This window comes from Caretta caretta, chromosome 3 (genome assembly GCF_965140235.1).
Source record: "Caretta caretta isolate rCarCar2 chromosome 3, rCarCar1.hap1, whole genome shotgun sequence".
In the NCBI taxonomy this organism is placed as follows: Eukaryota; Metazoa; Chordata; order Testudines; family Cheloniidae; genus Caretta; species Caretta caretta.
Genome location: NC_134208.1, coordinates 60,678,518 through 60,697,741, shown reverse-complemented (window position 1 = coordinate 60,697,741; position 19,224 = coordinate 60,678,518). Strand labels below are relative to the sequence as shown.

At 38.9% G+C, this 19,224-nt stretch overlaps 1 protein-coding gene across 9 annotated transcripts in view; it reads right to left on the bottom strand.

Moving 5' to 3' along the window:
• Positions 1-19,224, bottom strand: part of MYO6 (myosin VI) — a 177,170-nt gene that overhangs the window by 109,966 nt on the left and 47,980 nt on the right. For all 9 annotated transcript variants that reach the window (XM_048845884.2, XM_048845886.2, XM_048845888.2 and 6 more), the window contains exons 3-7: positions 14,100-14,169; positions 7,954-8,027; positions 5,460-5,589; positions 3,002-3,107; positions 228-283 (exon numbers count right to left, since the gene is read on the bottom strand). In XM_048845884.2, the coding sequence (XP_048701841.2) occupies positions 228-283; positions 3,002-3,107; positions 5,460-5,589; positions 7,954-8,027; positions 14,100-14,169 (436 nt within the window). The remainder of the gene's footprint in view (positions 1-227; positions 284-3,001; positions 3,108-5,459; positions 5,590-7,953; positions 8,028-14,099; positions 14,170-19,224) is intronic.

Sequence of the window (19,224 nt, the reverse complement as noted above, 5' to 3'; positions counted from 1 at the left end):
AGGACTGTCTCAAAGAGAATTATTATTATGTGCTCAACATCTACACTAAATAAAACAGAAGAAAATCCCAATCAAATATCTTTGCAAATTAGATGGATCGGAGCAGGCCATTGACCTTTTATGCCCAAATTGGTTTGATGACATTTCAATTCTAGATTTTGTTGTTGTTGTTGAACATTTTAAATTTGAACAATTTGACCTCTGTTCGCTTTAATAAAATACAATACCTTCTACTATTCTATCATCAATATCTTGACCAGTACCATAGGATTCAGTCAAATACCTGTAGAAGAAGAATAAAAAAAAACAATTTCCATCTCTTTTTTACTCCCAAGTAACGCTGCCTCAGTCTAATTAAGGAAATTGTTAAATATCTGTATTATATGTTGGCCATTTACACAGAGGGGAACGTATCTGAACATTTTAAATGGAAGATTATTGTACAAGTTCTCTGTGCATATGCATTTAAACAAGTTAAAACACTCTTCTTTTGTAAAAGGAACATACGTATTTTTGTTGGCTTTAAATGTGGTTTTTGGTATTTCTGACTTCATTTTTACAAATCTTTTCATATCTCTATGCGTATATCAATATTTATAGAAGTGTTTTTTTTAAATCAATCTGACCAGTATATTATCGTGCCATCTGTAGGTATTTGTTAAACTTTTATACAACACTTTTTATCTTAGAGACTAACCAATTTATTTGAGCATAGCTCACGAAAGCTTATGATCAAATAAATTGGTTAGTCTCTAAGGTGCCACAAGTACTCTTTTTCTTTTTGCGAATACAGACTAACACGGCTGTTACTCTGAAACCTGTCACTTTTTATCTATACATCAAGAATTAAAGATATTCACACATATACAGTCTAGTAGCCTATAAACAAAATTCTGTTTGGATTCCAGAGGAGCAAATTGCAGCTCCATAATTAGAACAGAGTTCAATTTTACCCTTAAAGAAGGAATTGAAAATGACTAATTTTACATGAAAAATAGTCTGCAATCAAACCGCTTACACTTGGTGAAAGTGTACAAGTAAATCCATTAATTAGTTTAGAGGTTAAAATTAAAAAATTTTAAATGGATCCTTTGAGAAATTTTGCCTCCACCATTAGACTTATTTGTACCAGTTACTTATCATAACAAGTCACAATGCAAACCCTTCAAACGTTCCACATAATTAAAACCCACTGAAATTTTGTAATCATTGGCTACATTTGAAGAATATTTTAAAAGGAGTAATGGTAATGTCCTCTTGCTCTGCTTCATAACAAGCTTGCTCTTTCACTAAAAGAATATTCTGTTTTAGAAAATTCTACAAACAACTCTTTTAATACAGTTGCCATCTCCTAATGTTCTCAATGGAAGCAAGGCCACATGGAGTCCTCAGTTAAGATACCCTCTTCCAAAACGCCCTCCATATCCCATTGCTTCTGGTAAGAGTGAAGCCAAATGGTCCTCAGGCTAGATGGTGGCCTCGTAAGCTGTCAAAAGGCAGAGAACAACACTGAGGAGCAGGTGATTTTGGGCCATCTTTTCTGGAGTTCAGAAGGGAAGGAAAACTGGGGCATCTGGATGCAATGAAATGTGAGATGCAGGAGGGAGGGGGAAATTAGGGGTGCATACAAGGGAATGTGGAAGAAAGGAGGCAGATGGAAAGTGAGACGTACACTCTGCATTACAGTACTCTGGCAAAGCAAATGATCTGATAAAGGAGGTTTTATTGAGCAGTATTCTCTAGCTGTGCTGTTCTAGCATGGCATAAAGCAGCCAGGGCATAACAGTGAATATAGTCATAACTGTTAAGATAAAATAAAAAATGATTTAAGGTTGATACTATGCATCTTCAAATCAGCAACAATATCATAACAGTGTCCTCAGTGTTTCTTGTTGAGTGTTCACATATGAACAAAAAAGAAATTCCCAATAAAACCGCAGGTTATGCTGTGGTTGAAGTAGAGCATACATATCAGTATAATTTTTAAGATAACTACTTTTACTCTAGACCAAGAGTTAGAAACCCAGGAAATTCACAGTTGAGGTTAACCTTAAAAGAAATACAAGCATGGTAAGGTACAGAAATGCACAGTTAGGACACAAACCATAATTCTGCCCCAGTGTGACACCATTAAGGAAAACAGTAGGAAAAAAAAATCTAGTATCTCTAAAACTCAGTTTTAGCTCATCTGGGCCCAAAACATAATCATATGGTTATTACATTATGTCACCATGGAGTAGAGCGAAGGTTGTTTGGGAACTCTGTCATTTTCATGTTTTATCACAAAAGCTACAGTTTTGGATTGAATATTTTTAGTAAATTTCATGGCAGAAGTGCATGGGGAAAAAAGTCCCACAGAAGGGTCACCAAATAACGTAGTTTACATGTTTAAGTAGTAAAATTAAGGTTTCACCCCAAAATATCATTTAATACATAACTGCAGTTGTTGTTGGTAGGGTATTTGGCTATAAGGGGAATAAAACAGTGGATTATATAGTGGGGATGTTGAAAGGTGAGGACCAGAACACGGGAGGAAGGTTGAAAAGCAACAGTTCCTACTGCAATCTGGTCACTGCACCACTGAGGTTTGGCCCATCAGCTCCCACATCTCCACCTAGGGAGGGTGGACAAACCAAACCCAAGTGGCACTGCAAGCACGTGTGCCAGGTTGCAATACCCAGCGTGAAGAGCTGGCCAGGCCGTGTCCCGCAGGACAGGAGCCACCGCTGCAGTGTGAGCTCATTACTGAAACTCATGATTACTATGAACACAGTGACCAAAATCATAGTCTTACTTATCATGTTTGCATTTCTTTTAAGTTTAACCTTAACAGTGAATTTCTGAAATCAACTGAGGGTTGGGAGCATTCAGCTGTCTTGCTGGATCATGCCTAAAACATATATTAACAACATTACAAGTGACTTTACAATTGATCTCTGAACATGATAAACTAATGTATCAATACAAAAGATTCCCACTGAATAATTTTCTGGTTACAAACCTCAGAACAAATTTTGTATTTTCTGTCTTGCCAGCTCCTGATTCTCCTGAAACTATGATGGACTGACTCATCTTGAGTACCTTCATGTCACGGAATGCTTTATCGGCTACAACAAAAATTACATGAAAGGACACAAAGTTGTTATGTTACCCTCCTACCATCAACTGCTAAATCAGAAGTAAATTATGATGTACATGACACCTAATTTAATCCCTTGGAGAATAAAAATCAAAACTCTACACATCTAAATTTCAGCATTACATCCTATGAATGTCCATTTCTGCTTATGTTACATTACAGTGGCCCACCCTCAAAGAATGAAGCCTTGTATCTTCAAAGAGGTTGTGACAGTAGACCAGACAACCTATGTATGACCCTTAACAACTTAACAAGAGGCATTTGTAGGCAGACAATTAACTTGTATGTGAATTTCAAAGAGATGTACTAGACTAGCAACTCCTTCACTTTTAGTAATAGAAATCAAGGGTAGATACTAAGTGTATTTGTCTGTGTTTACCTATATCCTGTTAGATGTTTAACAATGTAACCAAATTAGCTTGTAGATTATACATGTGTTAATTGCCTTAATTATGTATGTGACCTTGTCCAGATGTAAGAATCTGCAGGAAACTAATAATATTGTCTACATTGTCCCAACTTAACTATGTTATAATGTAGAATCAGCTAATTGCCTTATGTGAATGAGTGTAACTAGTTTACCTGTGTATGCACAGGCAATAGAAGATTAACTTCAAAGCAATGGTCCACAAGCGATCTGCATTGCTATTCTTCCTCCCCTGGGAAGGCCCTGCTGTGACAATTTCTGTGCAGAGGCTTGTCAACCTGCTAGAAGAGCTATAAAAGAGAAACCTCGGGCCTGATCCTGCCATCTCTAATCTGCTTAAACTTTGAATAGGGAAAGTATAAGTCGTAAGACGGAGATCTTCCAAATAATGATTTGGAATGCCCTGGAAAATGGTTGGAAAGACTAACAGACTTTACATCTAAGCTGCCTTTGGATTCTGATCTGTTGGGATGATTCCAGAAGACTTTTACAAGCCAGCAGTTTATTCCATCACTGCTGTGATTTTCAACTACAAACACTGGAAGTCACTTGTATGTACATTGATCTTTTAATCATTTATAACTCTCTTCTTTCTTTCATTAATAAATGTTAGATTTAGTTATTAAGGATTGGCTGACAGCGTGATATCTGAGTAAAATCTGAGATTCATATGGACCTGGGGATAATTGTCGGTTCCTTTGGAACTGGTGAACCTTACATATGGTGAAGCAGGTTTTCAATAACCTTTCACTATATTAGACTTGGTTGTCTAGATGGGAGCCAAGAGCTGGAATCCCTAAAGGCTCCTTGGTAACCAATGTGGTATTACAGAAGCTCTTTTGTTACTGCCCTGGTGAATCTAATTATAGAATAAACCACCAGTCTGGGGGAGTGTTTGCCCTATTTCTTGCAGTCTGCCCTGAGAGTGGCACTCTCAGTCTGGCCCATCCATGCAGCAGAGTCACAGAGGCATAGACCCACACAGTTATTGTTCCACAGGGGAACAAATGCAGGGCTAATACCAACTGAACTGAACTCTGGAGTTAATTTATTTATGGAATAGTGGAGGGTTGATTTTATAGCTATGAAGGTGTTTTATTAAGAAATTTTCACCTTCACATGACATTGTGACAAATTATATCCAGACACACTTACTCATTTTCATATTGTTTCAAACCCCCCACACTTTGTGGTTGTGCAAGAGATCCTGAAAAAGAACTTTAATGAAAATTATTTAAATACTGTTTGATCAAAACAAAAGAAGTGTATAGTTTTCATACTCTGTGAGAGAAAGTTAGCAGCACATCAAATTGATTCAGTTATGACTCATACCTGTTGTCTTTTTGAACAAGCTTCTATACACTATATTACTTTCATACTAAACATATAAAGAACTTAATATTCACAGTAACTGTTTTCTTTGTTTAAATCATTTAAAGGCATTTTAATGCCGAAGAGGGAAAATGTATAAGGAGGAACAATCCACACCAGCAACATGCTGAAGTAGACAGGAAATGAGCTTCAATACTACTTACTGGCAAGGACCAAAATTTTCAGAATGTGGATCATGTCACAACAGAGGACATCGCTTTGATTGCATTGTATATTAAACTAGATATAATCAACAGTCTAAGCATTTTTGTTGGGAGGTAAATAGATTATTATTATTATTATTATTAAATACAGAAGCAGTATATCAAAGGTGAGAAGATTTTTCATTTTAGTACAGATTTATCTTATTTAAACATGATTTAAAAATAGATGCTTTATATATATATATATATATATATATATATATATATATATTGTGTGTGTGTTATTTAACATGTGATTGCAAGATGAAGTGGGGAAAAAGTATATTTTACAGGAGAAAGGCATAAATGGTGGACATACCTATTGCGTAGACATGTGGTGGTAATGTCCCAAGGGATTTACCCTGGTACTTCTTAATAGTCTCCAAAGAATAAAGTTTAGGAATGTCAAAATATGGGTTCACTGCAATAAGAATGTTGGCTACATAGGTCTGTGAAGAAAAAAAAATGCATAGTAAACCACTAGCAAGTATTCAACTAACTTGTTAAAAGCAACTCCGAATTGCTATTAAAGACAACAGAAACCTATCTCAGAGTTTGGAGCAATGAAATTAGACTGGGGACACAATCAAATATTGCCAGAAAAGTCTCATAATTTGGGATTATATACAACTAATGCTGACACCATACAACAGGTACAAATAGGTAATGCACTCTTGGAGTTGCTGTATTTCTTAAGGTTTCAGAGTAGCAGCCGTGTTAGTCTGTATTCACAAAAAGAAAAGGAGTACTTGTGGCACCTTAGAGACTAACCAATTTATTTGAGCATAAGCTTTCGTGAGCTACAGCTCACTTCATCGGCTGCATTAACAGTCTTTAAAAGACATCTCAGAAGAAAGCAAAAATTCCCAAAGCACTTTCTAAAAAAAACCTCATACCCGGTATAACTGTGTCCTAAACAACATTCTACCCACCTGTAAAACATATTCTAACCCATAAAGATGTGTATAACTTGTCAATGAGCACATGAAGGCTGCTGTGAATCTACACAGCCACTGTATATCAATGTATCTCATTGGTCTTGGATGTATTGAACATCAACATAAATCCATATTCTACTGGAATAAAATTCCATAGATACACAGAAAAACATTATGCAACAACTAAATACATAATATAGATAGTCTATCAAGCTAGAAAACAATTTGGTGTGAGACAACTTTATATTCACTTTTTTAAAAAGTTTAAATACTTAAACAGCAAAGGTAGCAGATCATACTATCCCGCATAGCGATATAGTGCTATTCTTCTGATGCACAGTTACAGCCAGACTAGATAGTCACAATTCCAGGGGTAGAGTGGGGAAGAATGAAGATTCCCTGCCTCACAGAGGAGTTATGTGGATAAATTCTTGAATGTGTGTGAGGTGCTCAGATACTAGTGATGATGACCAGATTACATAAATGAATAGTTAGATGCCTGAGGATGAGACAAGAGATACTCTTGTACAAAAAAGACCCTAAAAAAGCCAGATGAAGAAGTGATTCAGGCTAACTGTTTTCATTTGCTGTTCTTCAGCTGAGAATACTGGAAAACCCCAAGAAGGGGGTTGGATATGGGCCACTAACCCAGGGTGCATGTTCTGTGTTGAAATGGGGAGAGGACTACACCTGTTCACAGAAAGCTTATTTCAGCTACTTCTGTTCTCACTATTTCTTTGAAGAAAATTGTATGAGTAAAGATGTTCAAGAGTCATCAATACTAATATTAACACTCCTCTAGGTAGCTAGATAAATTACACACCACTGATTCTGAAAACAACATACAAATAAATCTTGTTTACTCCAATTATATTTGAAGTTACCAGGGAAAACTAGTTATGACAAAAATTGAACCAAATTTTATACAAAATAGATTCTGGGAAACACATAGGTAGCATTTATTTAAAACAGTGAAGCTAGATTCCTAAGCTGAAACACTTTCACTTTCGTCTTTTCTGCTTTAGATATCTGTTTTGTGTATTTTGGGTTTGGTTTTTGTTTTGTTTTTAACTGCAGTCAAATAATTGACACTGCCAGCATGGTTTCTAAAGCTGATGACTGGTATTCTTGATTCTGTAAATAATTCATAGCTGTATAATGTTCAGCAACAACAACTGAAAATGGGTGAACACAATTTTGGATAGGAAAGCTTAGGTCTAAATAAATACATTTGAGTACAACTGATTTTTAATGCAAATGTTGCCTAGCTCTACCATCTCAATGCCGATTTCTTTTTTTAAAAAAAGGTGACGACAAATAATTTTATATAACTACATGTCAGTAACTGGATTTCCCCCCCCTCTAAACTTCTTGCATCTCTTCTATTTCACAGCTGTCATTGCCAGGGCAGATGGCAAGGACTAAATGTAATTTAGTCAGAATTCATTAAGTATAATTAGGCAATTTGATAGCAATATAAAAGATTAAGATGGTCATCTGAGCTAGAAAGTGTCAAAGGAGGCACCTGTTTGCTTCGTTCAAAAATAATGAAGAAAAAAGAGCCATCTTTGGTAACAGCAGACCTACTGGCAAAGTAATATACCTAAAGGAATGCAATTTGCTACCATGTAATAAAATAATGAATTAAACAACATACAGAAAGTCCAAATTACCTGATTAACTGACTACTTTTACCCATCTGAATCAGGTGGCACACCAGACTTTCCTTATAAAAAATCCTAACATTCATAAATGCTACCAATTATGCTTGGGCATTTAAACCCCTTTCTGCTATAAAACAAATATTACATAATAAACAGTACAATTACATTTATTTGGCATATTGTACAAGCTAATACACTATGGAATACTTACATAAATTCTGTCTTTACCGTACCGCACTTTGATATTGTGAAGGAGTGTAGCTTCATTTAAGTACATTAGTGAACCTGCAATTTAAAAACCCATACAGTTATTTTGACAAAATAACCATCTTAGTGTATGATCACTGAACTGAAATTCAGCATTAAGAAGAATTCTGCTTCCCCTCCTCTTTTCTGGCCCATAAGTAGTTTAATCCTGCTGATTTCTTCAAAACCTTTTAAAGGGACACTATCAACTTAAAAACCAAATTTATAGTTCTGTCTGGAAAATGTCTACCTACGTTTACTGTGACAACAGTAAAAAAAGACATCAAATAATATTATTTTCTTCTAACATTTAACAAAGAACATTAGAGCATGGAAGTGCCAATCTCTGATTTCACGCCATCAATGATAGCAGCCCCAAACTCCCTCAATAGCTTTTCCCATCAGCACATTCATGCTTTCCTCCATACTGCCACTTACATACGACAACAAACTTCTTGTAAAAATCCATAAAGGCACCAACTTCTCCTCCTTCAAATCTTTCTCTGCCTTTGTACATACAGAAAAATGCCATCTAACAGCTAGGTAGTTGCAATTGCTAATTCTCAGCATATCCCAGGGGTGATTTTCAAATGTTCACAACTTGGTCAAATCAGGGTGTATTTTCATGATGAGAACAAAAAGCATCCCTCTGATACCCGGACAATTGTCTTGGCCATATATAAAATCCCTGCTCCAAACTCTGGAGGTGTAGGCAAAGAAACTATTAGAAAAAAAAATTAATGTAAACAAAACTACCTATTTTCCTTAACCTCATTGCTGAAAATAGGCAAACCAATTTTCCTGAAAAACTTTAAAAAAACCCGTCTTGAGACAGAAAGCCAGCATAGAAAGTTTCACACTGAATGGTTAACGTTTGGCAAAGCTATAAAGAACTGAAAACAGGGCTAACAATGGAAAGTGTTAGGCAATCTTAATTCTAGGGCATCACTACCAGCTCCATCTATGTCAACAGCAGCATTATCCCTAACGCTACTCTGTGAACATCTCTTATGTAGAGCTTCCTCAACCTAGGAACTCCCTCTACTTCCTCTATTCATTGTCTCTTTAGTTTCCGGTTAGAATTTCAAACACAAAACACACACATCCTTACTCTTCTGTTTCAAACACCACCTCAGACTGCTAAACTTTAAACAATCAGCAACACAAAATCATCTCTATTATTTCAGTTGGTTTCCTTTGTGCGTTTGACAGTACTTTATTTAGAGTCAAGTTTCACTGTTTTCTTGATGGTCAGTTGTACTTTCTGTCTCATGAGCTCTCTAACAACTCTACTGATGCATTATGTGCAAGTGCTCACCACACCCCACAAGACTACACTGACCCACAAAATGGAAGCAAGTGACCACTGTTTCTGAATTTGGGCCAGGAAGGGCTCTTTTCCCAGGATTCCTGCACAGAAAACCATGTTTTTTCTTCCTCAACTTCCTGAGACTCAAATGACTCATTCTATTTCCAAACACCAGAAACAAAAAGCTTAGTATAAAATGGTACAAGACCCATTACCGATCAGGACCCTCTCAAGCCTTATCTTTATACACAGTTACTCAACATCCCTCTGCAACAAAACCATCCAGTTCTTATTGCTGAAGGTCAGCCTTCCAAGCTACTTCAATACACAAGGACATCATAGATACCCTTTGGAAACCCTGAAGCCAGGCTGGCAACTGGTAACCTCCTCTTCATCCTTCTTCTGCCACAATCAGCAGCCACAGTCCAACAGACCTTAGCAGTGGACAATGTGAGCTTGGCAACAGCAGCGGAGCCCTGTCTGCCAATGCCATTCACTCCCTTCAGCAGTGAAAAATGAATCTGCCTCCTTCCCAAATGTGCCAGACCAGCTTGCAGCAGAAGCAGATTCCCATGGCCGCCCTTTCATGTGTACAGCTCCAGCAAGAAGCAGCGCTTCCCTTTCTGGAACCTATCTAAGCGTAACTTGATTTCACATGGTCAGACTCCATCATATATCTCCAAATAGGCCTTGAACACGTGGACTGCTTAGGGAGGGCATCTTTCGCTATGGGAGGATATGAATAGATACTAGCAGAAGGAAAACTCCTTTCCTACACATCTAAGTCTTCTAAGGTAAGGTCAATGAAGGAAATACTTAGGCTTTATCCTGAGCAGAAGCTCGCTCTGGCCTGCAAATCCCTCAAATTGTTCCTCATCTTATTGCTCATACTAATTTCTCTCCTCCTGAGATCACCACCTGAGGGGTTCTTACTGAACTGGACAATCAGGTACTTAAATTAGATATTTATTTCTCATCCATATGTTCCATCCTACCAAACTCTTTATCCTTTTCCCCTCCAGGGGGATTATACTTGGATGGGGAGAGAAAAATCAGCCAAATAAACAACTTTTTTCTACACTCATGGTGAAGTGTCTTCCTCTTCTGATTTCTCCCAGGAGTATAATTCAGATTCTAACCTTGTGGGACAAGTTAATTTCTTGAGTATGTGGAAATTTATAACCCCCTGACTATGAAAGGAGAGACCCCTCAAAATGAAAGAAAGTATAGTGGGAAACAATCTTCTCCTATTTCTGCATCTTTACAATATACTGCTAAGTCAGAAAAAGTTCTTTGAAGGGAAGAGAGCAAGCTTAGGATCTTTATAAAATTGTGGCTAAGGATAAAGGATTTTGTTTTGTCCCTAAAATGAATTAAAATCTCTTTTCCCATCAAAGGGTTGTTGTTCCAGTTCAAGGGGTTATTATTCTTAAATTTTGTTTATGAGAAGGTCATGTGATACAGTAACAAAAGCCTTACTGAAGTCCTCCACAAGTTCTCAAAGATAATAACTAATGACTCAGAGATCTCTTCAGATAGTTTCTTTCATCAGGCCCTGCCAACCTGAAGACATCTAACCTGTCTAAGTAATTCTTAACTTACCCTATTTTAGACTCAGATCCTACCCCATTAAACTGATGTCCTCTATGTTAGTCACCCAGTCATTGCTAACTTTTTTGCTGAAAACTGAAACACAAAATGCATTTAACAGTTTGGCCATTGCTGTGTTTTCTATTATTGTTTTTCCCTCCTCATTCAGTAATGGGCCTACCCAGTCCCTGGACTTCCTCTTGCTTCCCATGTATTTGTAAATTGTTTTCTTGTTACCCTTTATATTTCTACCTAATTTAATCTCATTTTGTGCCTTGGCCCGTCTAATTTCATGCTTGTTGTGTTTTTTTATGTTCATCCTTTGTAATTTGACCTAGTTTCCACTTCTTGTATGACTCTTTTTCGAGTTTCAGGTCATTGAAAATTTCTTGGTTAAGCCAGGTTGGCCTTTTACCATATTTCCTATCTTTCCTACGCATTGGGATAGTTTGCTTTTGTGCCTTTATTGTCTCTTTTAAAAAACTGCAAACTCTCCTGAGCTCTTTTTTCCCTTAGACTTGCTTCCCATTGGATCTTACCTACCAATTACCTGACTTTGCTAAAGTCTGCCTTCTTGAAGTCCATTGTCTCTATTCTGCTGTTTTCCTCCTATCATTCCTGAGAATCATGAACTCTATCCTTTCATGTTCACTTTCACTCAAGTTCCTCCCTGTTTGTCCACATCAAATCCAGAATAGCCTTTTTGCTAGTCACTTTCTCCGTTTTCTGTAATAAAAAGTTGTCACTAATGCATTCCAAGAACTTGTTGGATAATCTGTGTCATGCTGTATTATTTTCCCAACAGATGTCCAGGTAGTTGAAGTCCCCCATCACCATCAAGTCCTCTGTTTTGGAAGATTTTGTTAAGTTGTTTTAAAAAGGTGTCATCCACCTCCCCTTCCTGGTTAGGTGGTCTATTATAGAACCCTACAATACCCTCATTTTTTACTGCTTCTATCCTTAACAGAGACTTTCAACAAGTCTGCCTCCCACTGCTATCTCAACATGGATGCTTCCTCTTTCTCCTCCACACTGCCTGGGCACAAGCAGGGAGGCACTGAAGGCACAGGAGAGACAATCAGCTCCCAACATTCATGAGAAGAAATTTTAGGGAAAGTACTGCTCATCCCTTGCAGTCCAGATAGCTCACTTGCTCTGTGGAGATAGCTCAATGTGCAGTCCAGGCAACGGCTAGGAGATGTGTAGAGATGGAGCATGCTCACTGCAGATGGAATCTTTGGAGAATTTAGTTGCCAAACTCCAACAAGTCTCCACTGAGTATACAAGAGGCCACTATGTCAATGTGGGCAGCCACAAACCATGACACACATTGTTGAGGACTGCAAAATGACTCAACTTCCTAGAGGTCTTCATGCCTTGAACATTGTTGATAAGAACGCTATGGCTTGGCTTGACCAGATTGCATATGCCAAATAAAATAAACAACTAAATAAATATGAGAATTTATATTTAGATGCTTATAACCCAACCAAAATGGGGCGGATTTTCACAGAGATGGTAAAATGCACATCCCTGATACCACGGGGTAACCCCCTTACAAAACATCAAGTTCCTGCTCCAAAAAACTGAGGTGGTAGAGCATCTCAGTGAAATGGCAGTGAACAATTTTTTTAAAAACACAAGCAAAGTATTTTTCCCTAGCCTTGTTCTCAGAAACTGCTCAATTATTTATTTGATACTTTAAAATCAATCAATAAATAAAAATAAGCCTGAGACAGACACCCAGCACGGAAAATTTCAGCCCAAATAGTTAAGAGTTGGGTAAAATTATAAGCAACTGAAAAGACAACCTTCTAACAGAAAATGTTAGCTACCAGTGCTGCCTATAATGACCCTATACTGTGCACGATATCACAAGTTTCAAATCTTGTTTTCCTCATTGTTGCAGAGTGGCTACATATCTAGCTTCAGTCACAGGAAGTAGATGCTATTGCTTTCAACGGGACTTGTGGTCCTAAGTCATGTAGTCTTTTTGAAAATCTCACCCTCTATGTATTTTATATTAAGAACAGCAGAAGCTAGTTTTGGTGACCATGTAAAAGGCAATCTTAAACGTTCAGGCCAATGGTCCCTGGGAAGCAAAATTTAAAAAGACAACTTCTTCAGGTTTTCTTTTTTTCCCCAGGAAATAAGCCACACTGCAGACAGATGAGATTGCATAAGGCAACAACAAAATTCTCGCCACTGCTGCCAGTTTAAAGGAGGAGGAAAAGTACAGAAGCATACAACAGCCTTAACATTTTGGGTATACAGCATCCCTCTTCCATTACTACCCCCAAACTTGAGTTCTGTCTGACAAAACAGGTAGTTTTTCAACACAGATCAAAAGATTGAATCAAGCCCTGCACTGCTGCATGTAGCTCTGTCCATTAAACAGAAGAATTGTGTCACTACTGTACTATGACGCACATGTGATTTAACACATGTAAATCAAATTGACAAGAGTTTTGTTACAGTTTTATAAGAGTACTGCAGCTCACACACGGGAATGAAACATTCTGCTTTTGCATGCCTACTTGAGAATTGAGAACAGCAATATATGTAAGGTACAATTACCTCTTAAAATTGGTTTAGACATAGGATATATTAATGCAGGGGTCTCAAACACATGGCCCGTGGGGTTATTTCCTGCGGCCCGCCAAGCGCCCTGTGCCGCCCCCCCCACACCCTCCCAGAGTTATTTCCTGTGGGCCACCAAGCTCCCCTCCCCCCCACATTCCTCCTCCCCCCAGCGCGCTGCAGCCCCGCTCCTCTGCCTACCTCCAGGCACTTAGCGCTTTCCAGGAAGGAGCGGGGAGCCACGTGCTCAGGGGAGGAGGTGGAGAAGAGGGAGGGCAGGGGTGGGGATTTGGGGAAGGGGTTGGAATAGGGGCAGGGAGGGGGCGGAGTTGGGGTGGGGACTTTGGGGAAGGGGTTGGAAGAGGCGGGCCTCATGGAAGAGGTGGAGTGGGGGCGGGGTCAGAGGCAGAGGGTGTCAGTGATGCGGCCCTCGGGCCTATGTACAAGTCCTCATGTGGCCCTCCTGGTGATTCGAGTTTGAGATCCCTGCATTAAATGGATCTTTATTGCTATAAATATTATGTGCAACTTCAAGCAAACAAACAAAGAAAAGTAGAGATCTGGTTACAAAACAAATGGATCCTTGCTATTATACATACACACACACACACATTTTAAAATACAGTACTTACAATTATCCTCCACATCCTTTTTACTGTCCTCTTCTGCAGGAAACACTTGGTTGATAACAGCCAGAAAAGTCTGTCAGATAAAAACATTGATATTTTCAGAATTTAAACTGCAGAATGGGAAAGCAGCTCTAAGATATGGTGAGCTATGTTTTAAATAAGTGTATTATTTGAGTTAAGAAAAAGTGAAAATTTGCCATTTCCATATTTTACTGTGGCAGGTTTTAGTGTGTTCACCCAACCACCGCAACAATGTACTTCTACTGCAGTTGCTCCTAAGGACACTGATCAAAGATTTGGGCCTCATCATAATCGGTATCATACAAACAAAGATATATCCCGATCAAGAGCATTTACCATTCTCGGATTTAGACAAATGGAGGGATGCTAATGGTAAAGAAAGCAATCGTAGTCTCAACTGCATTACTGCTACTAATACTTAGGGATCTATGGATGAAAAATGCTAAGTGCTTTAAAGGTAAGCACTATCCCCACATATTTAGATGCATCAGTGATGGGCATTACAGAAAACAGTAACACAGTTATATGTATTTTATTCAAAGGAAACAGACTCAAAAAGAATTGGACTTATTCAGAGTTATACAGCAAGTCAATAGCAGCTCCAGGAATAAGATCCAAGTCTCCCGATTCCTAGCATAGTACCCTCAAGCATGCTTTAGTACTCCTAACCCATTTAAACACATTCCCATTGTAAAATATACTACATTAGCTATATAAATAGTAAAACACAGTATATTCCCAAACACTGACTTCTGATTTTACAAGCACTTCCTTTAATCCTGTATTTCAGTTACAAAAGAAAACCACTTAGCCAGTGTTCATCACTTACTGGAACGGAAAGCAAACTTGTCTCTTTAATACTCCAGAAACTGTAATTTATATTTTTTTAAAGGAAAGAGAAACATGCAAGAATAGATCTATCGGAGTGTCCACAGTGTACAAACATCTATTGCATTTTTCAACAAATGACACACTTTTGTTCAGACATTTTATCTGGGTCTATACAGCATGCACAGGTTATTTACATTAGAGAATTGTAGCTATCTATGAATGAACCTTGTTGTATCAATTAATGTTACAGCTGCTATGCTGTAGCAGCTGCTGTGAACCTTGTTGTATCAATTAATGTTACAGCTGCTATGCTGCTACAAAGCTAATTTCCATGAGGGGATGGGGATTCAGGCAGTGAGATTCGTCTACTTTATCTAAAATGGCAAAAAAGACAAGCAACAAGATCTTTGTCTATCAGAAGTAATGATCTTAACATTTTAAGCAAGTTTGTCTATTTAAAACTTTGTTCAGTGAGACACCCTCATGATAAACATCATGTTTTCTGTACCAGTTTAAGACACCCTCTTACTTCAGTACAATAGAAACAATACAGTGTAGGTCACACAATCTAAAATTGCACACAGTGTTAAGCAGCCCCTTTTGAAGTGCCAGGTTTCTTAAACTGAAGCATTAAAGCGTCTATAAACTAAGTTTCAGAGTAACAGCCGTGTTAGTCTGTATTCGCAAAAAGAAAAGGAGTACTTGTGGCACCTTAGCGACTAACCAATTTATTTGAGCATAAGCTTTCGTGAGCTACAGCTCACTTGAGCTGTAGCTCACAAAAGCTTATGCTCAAATAAATTGGTTAGTCGCTAAGGTGCCACAAGTACTCCTTTTCTTTTTATAAACTAAGTGTTGCCAGTTGGAAAATAGTAAAAAAGCTTCCATGATTTCCTTCCCTGGTATAGAGACTCTTCATGGGTTATACACTCCTTGTCCTGCCACTCCCTTTTTTTCCCTCCTATCTCTCATTAGTGTTATGTGCTAAAACATTCTAAAGAAGGGGCTACACATTGCCTTGGAGATGGTCAGAATCTAGATTAGCCAGACCTCCTTGGGAAATCTATATAGTTGCTAGATACAAATGTTGTTCAGTGAAGCATGTTGCAGCCATAGAGAGCCCTTTCATAGGCAACACATGGCCAGGGGGAGGAATATACAAGATCAACTGCCTCCTCCCCCAGATTTCTGCTTGGTCTGCTGCAGGAGGAGGGACGGAAAAGGGTTCCCCCTGCAGCACGCTCAGCCCCTGTCCCTGGCAGCTGGGCCAGGAGCAGAAGGGGCAAGACCAGTCACTTCTCATGCAGACCACTCTGGGTCGCTGCTCTGTGCAGTCCAGCAGCTGCCTGAGAGAGCCTGGCTGAGGTGGCAGCAGCAGGCTAACCCCCTCCCAGACCCGGATGCTGGGGACAGGGGCCGAGTGAGCTGGAGTCCCCTCTTTCTCCCGGCATGTTTCCTTTCAGCCTGCTTGAATCTTGGGGGCAAAACCAGCCCTGTCAGTCACTGGTAGCAGAGAACTACTCAGCCTCCTGAAATTCTCCTCAATTGAAAACTTTCACAGTCAGAAAAAATTGAAATCTACATTCCTAAATTACTGATTATGTTAAATATACTTTGAAGGAAAAGCACAACAATTTCTCTTATTGAGAGCATTGTAAATCCCACATAACAAAAAACAAAACAAAACAAAAACAAAAACCACAAGTGTCAATTTCCATCTCTAATCTGGATGATCTATTTGTCTCCAGGGTAGGACAGATCTGAGCACTTAATTACCCAAAGAAAGGAAGTTTTCAGGAAAGCATGAATACAGTTTCCTGTTTCTCTTCATGCTAAGGTCCACAAATCTATTAAAATGGAGCTTTCATAGCTTTGTGCCTCCAGGATGGGAAGCACGATCATCCTTTAAATGTGGAAAACCAAAACAAGGACATGCATCTGACAAAGTGGATATTCACCCCTGAAAGCTTATGCTCCAATACATCTGGTAGTCTGTAAAGTGCCACAGGACTCTTTGCCGCTTTTACAGATCCAGACTAACATGGCTACCCCTCTGATACAAAACAAGGTAAACAAATACCTCCTCCACCAAACCATGTGCACTAAGGCACGGATAAGAATTCTGCCAAAAAAAGGAAATTCGCTAGGACTGAATGACCAATATGCAGAATTTGGTGAACTTCTGCTTTGTTGGCCATCTAGCAGGTTTCTACATTAGAGATATGAAAACACTGCCCTCAGATTTTCAGCTCCTAAGTGCTGGACTATGATACTTAACCAAAGAAGCTTAAGTCTTGAATGTACTTAGGAAATGAATGCTGTGACAATTTTGAGGACTGAATTAAAAGTATAATATTGGGTCCTGTTAGAGGAAGCTTCCAACTTTAAATGAAAAAAACAAAAGCAAAAACGTGTCTGATTGGAGATAGTAGCAATTAGGAGTCCTACTCTAATGGATAGGAAGTGTAACATCACCTCCTGCAGAGAGGTTCATTCTGGGTAGTGCTCTAAGGAGCAGAATGAGGTTCCAAGGCCATGCTCTATGACCTCGTAGGGCTGGAATAAAAGCAATGCCCTAAGGAAGCATTTAACGTTGAGATTTGTATAAAACTTCCTTTTCATTAACATTTTAAGAACATTAGGCTACAGAGCCTTGACCTTTTTGCTTCAACATTCATACACCCACAACAAAGCCTTCCAGTAAGAACTCAAGGTTGCATGTCACTGGTATATCATTATAATTAAATATGGACTTTGCACCAGGCAGTAGAATAAGCTGTATTTGTTGCCTCCTCCTTTGGGGTCCCTGAAAGCAATAATCACTTAATTCAAGTATTTATTGTCACCAAGTTTGGTCTCTGATGGACTACCAGTCTTGCATTAGCTCACCTCCTCTGTATGACAGAGGCATCCAAGGAGCCAACACTAGATTATAGCTCTTGGGCTTGATTAATCTCTTTATCCAGAAAGATCTAAATAGGTATCACTGCTGCTCCCTCACCCCTCTTTTGTAATGTCCTGAGGAGCTCTGGGAAAAGTGGGAAGATATATGTACTAGGGAGCTAGACCAGGTTTGTAAGATGCCACTCACCACCCCAAATCCAAGTTCCTGACAGAGAGGCTGTAGAGCACTTTATTTACTATTTCCATATGCAAAAAGGGCAGTCAGAAGCCCACCAAACTGACCTGCAATGAGCAATGCATTTCGGAGAGCACCAGTCACTCTGCAAATCTGATTTTGCCCAATAAACTTTGGTGTTAATCTCCCCATTGATAGGCAGTGAAATGGTGTGGGGAAGACTGTCTGGTCCAGTTATGAATTCCATTTCGTTTTATGAATTCTATTGGTAATTGTAACAGTCACATGGATTATTATATCAGCCATTTTGTAGTAGGAACTTGACATGTAGTGAGGAAGCTGTCTGGAAAGCCATAACAGAACCCTCAAAGGCCATCAGCATTGAATGGCTCTCCCGTTGGGATACAGTGGAATTGCTACTACCAGGGCCATTGCCTCTGAATGGCCTCTGCAGAGGAGTCTGTCTTGGGAGTAGAGAGCAGGAAACCCCCTGTTCAAAGCACATGGCTGTGAGAACTGGGCTTTTTCCCCCATAACTAAAGAAAGAAAGTCCATTTTCCAAGGGGTGGGTGTCATGACCAGAACTGGTCTGTTATCCATGGAAGGAGCTATGGACTGAGGCCTCAATGAATCATTGTGTTCTAGCTGATGGATGCTGTGCTGTCTCCATCTGTTACACATACCCTGAACTGAACTGGGAAGATGTGTAAAACAGAAACAAAACCAAAACCATGATTCTCTGCATTCACCAGTTGTAAGAGCAGAAAATACAGATCTGCCAATGGATGAAGTAGCAATACAGAAGGGATACAGAGAATTACTGGATAGGTATCATATGAACTCTGGATCACTGAAGCATGCCTGTGTATCAGACCAGAAATCCCAACAGGAACCAACAGGAATTAGATTTGCGTCTCTTTGACACCACTTTCTATTATGGCCATCTTCATCTTCTGTTAACATTCTTCTGAGATAAGATCTTTTACCTGATAGATTCATTCTCAGTTCAGGCTTATGACTGGCTTCCCTGGCACCATATACTTGTGTTTGCCCTGAATCAAAGATACTCCAGGAACCACATCACTCCATGTTTCAGAGAAGCAGCCATGTTAGACTATATTCACAAAAAGAAAAGGAGGACTTGTGGCACCTTAGAGACTAACAAATTTATTTGAGCATAAGCTTTTGTGAGCTACA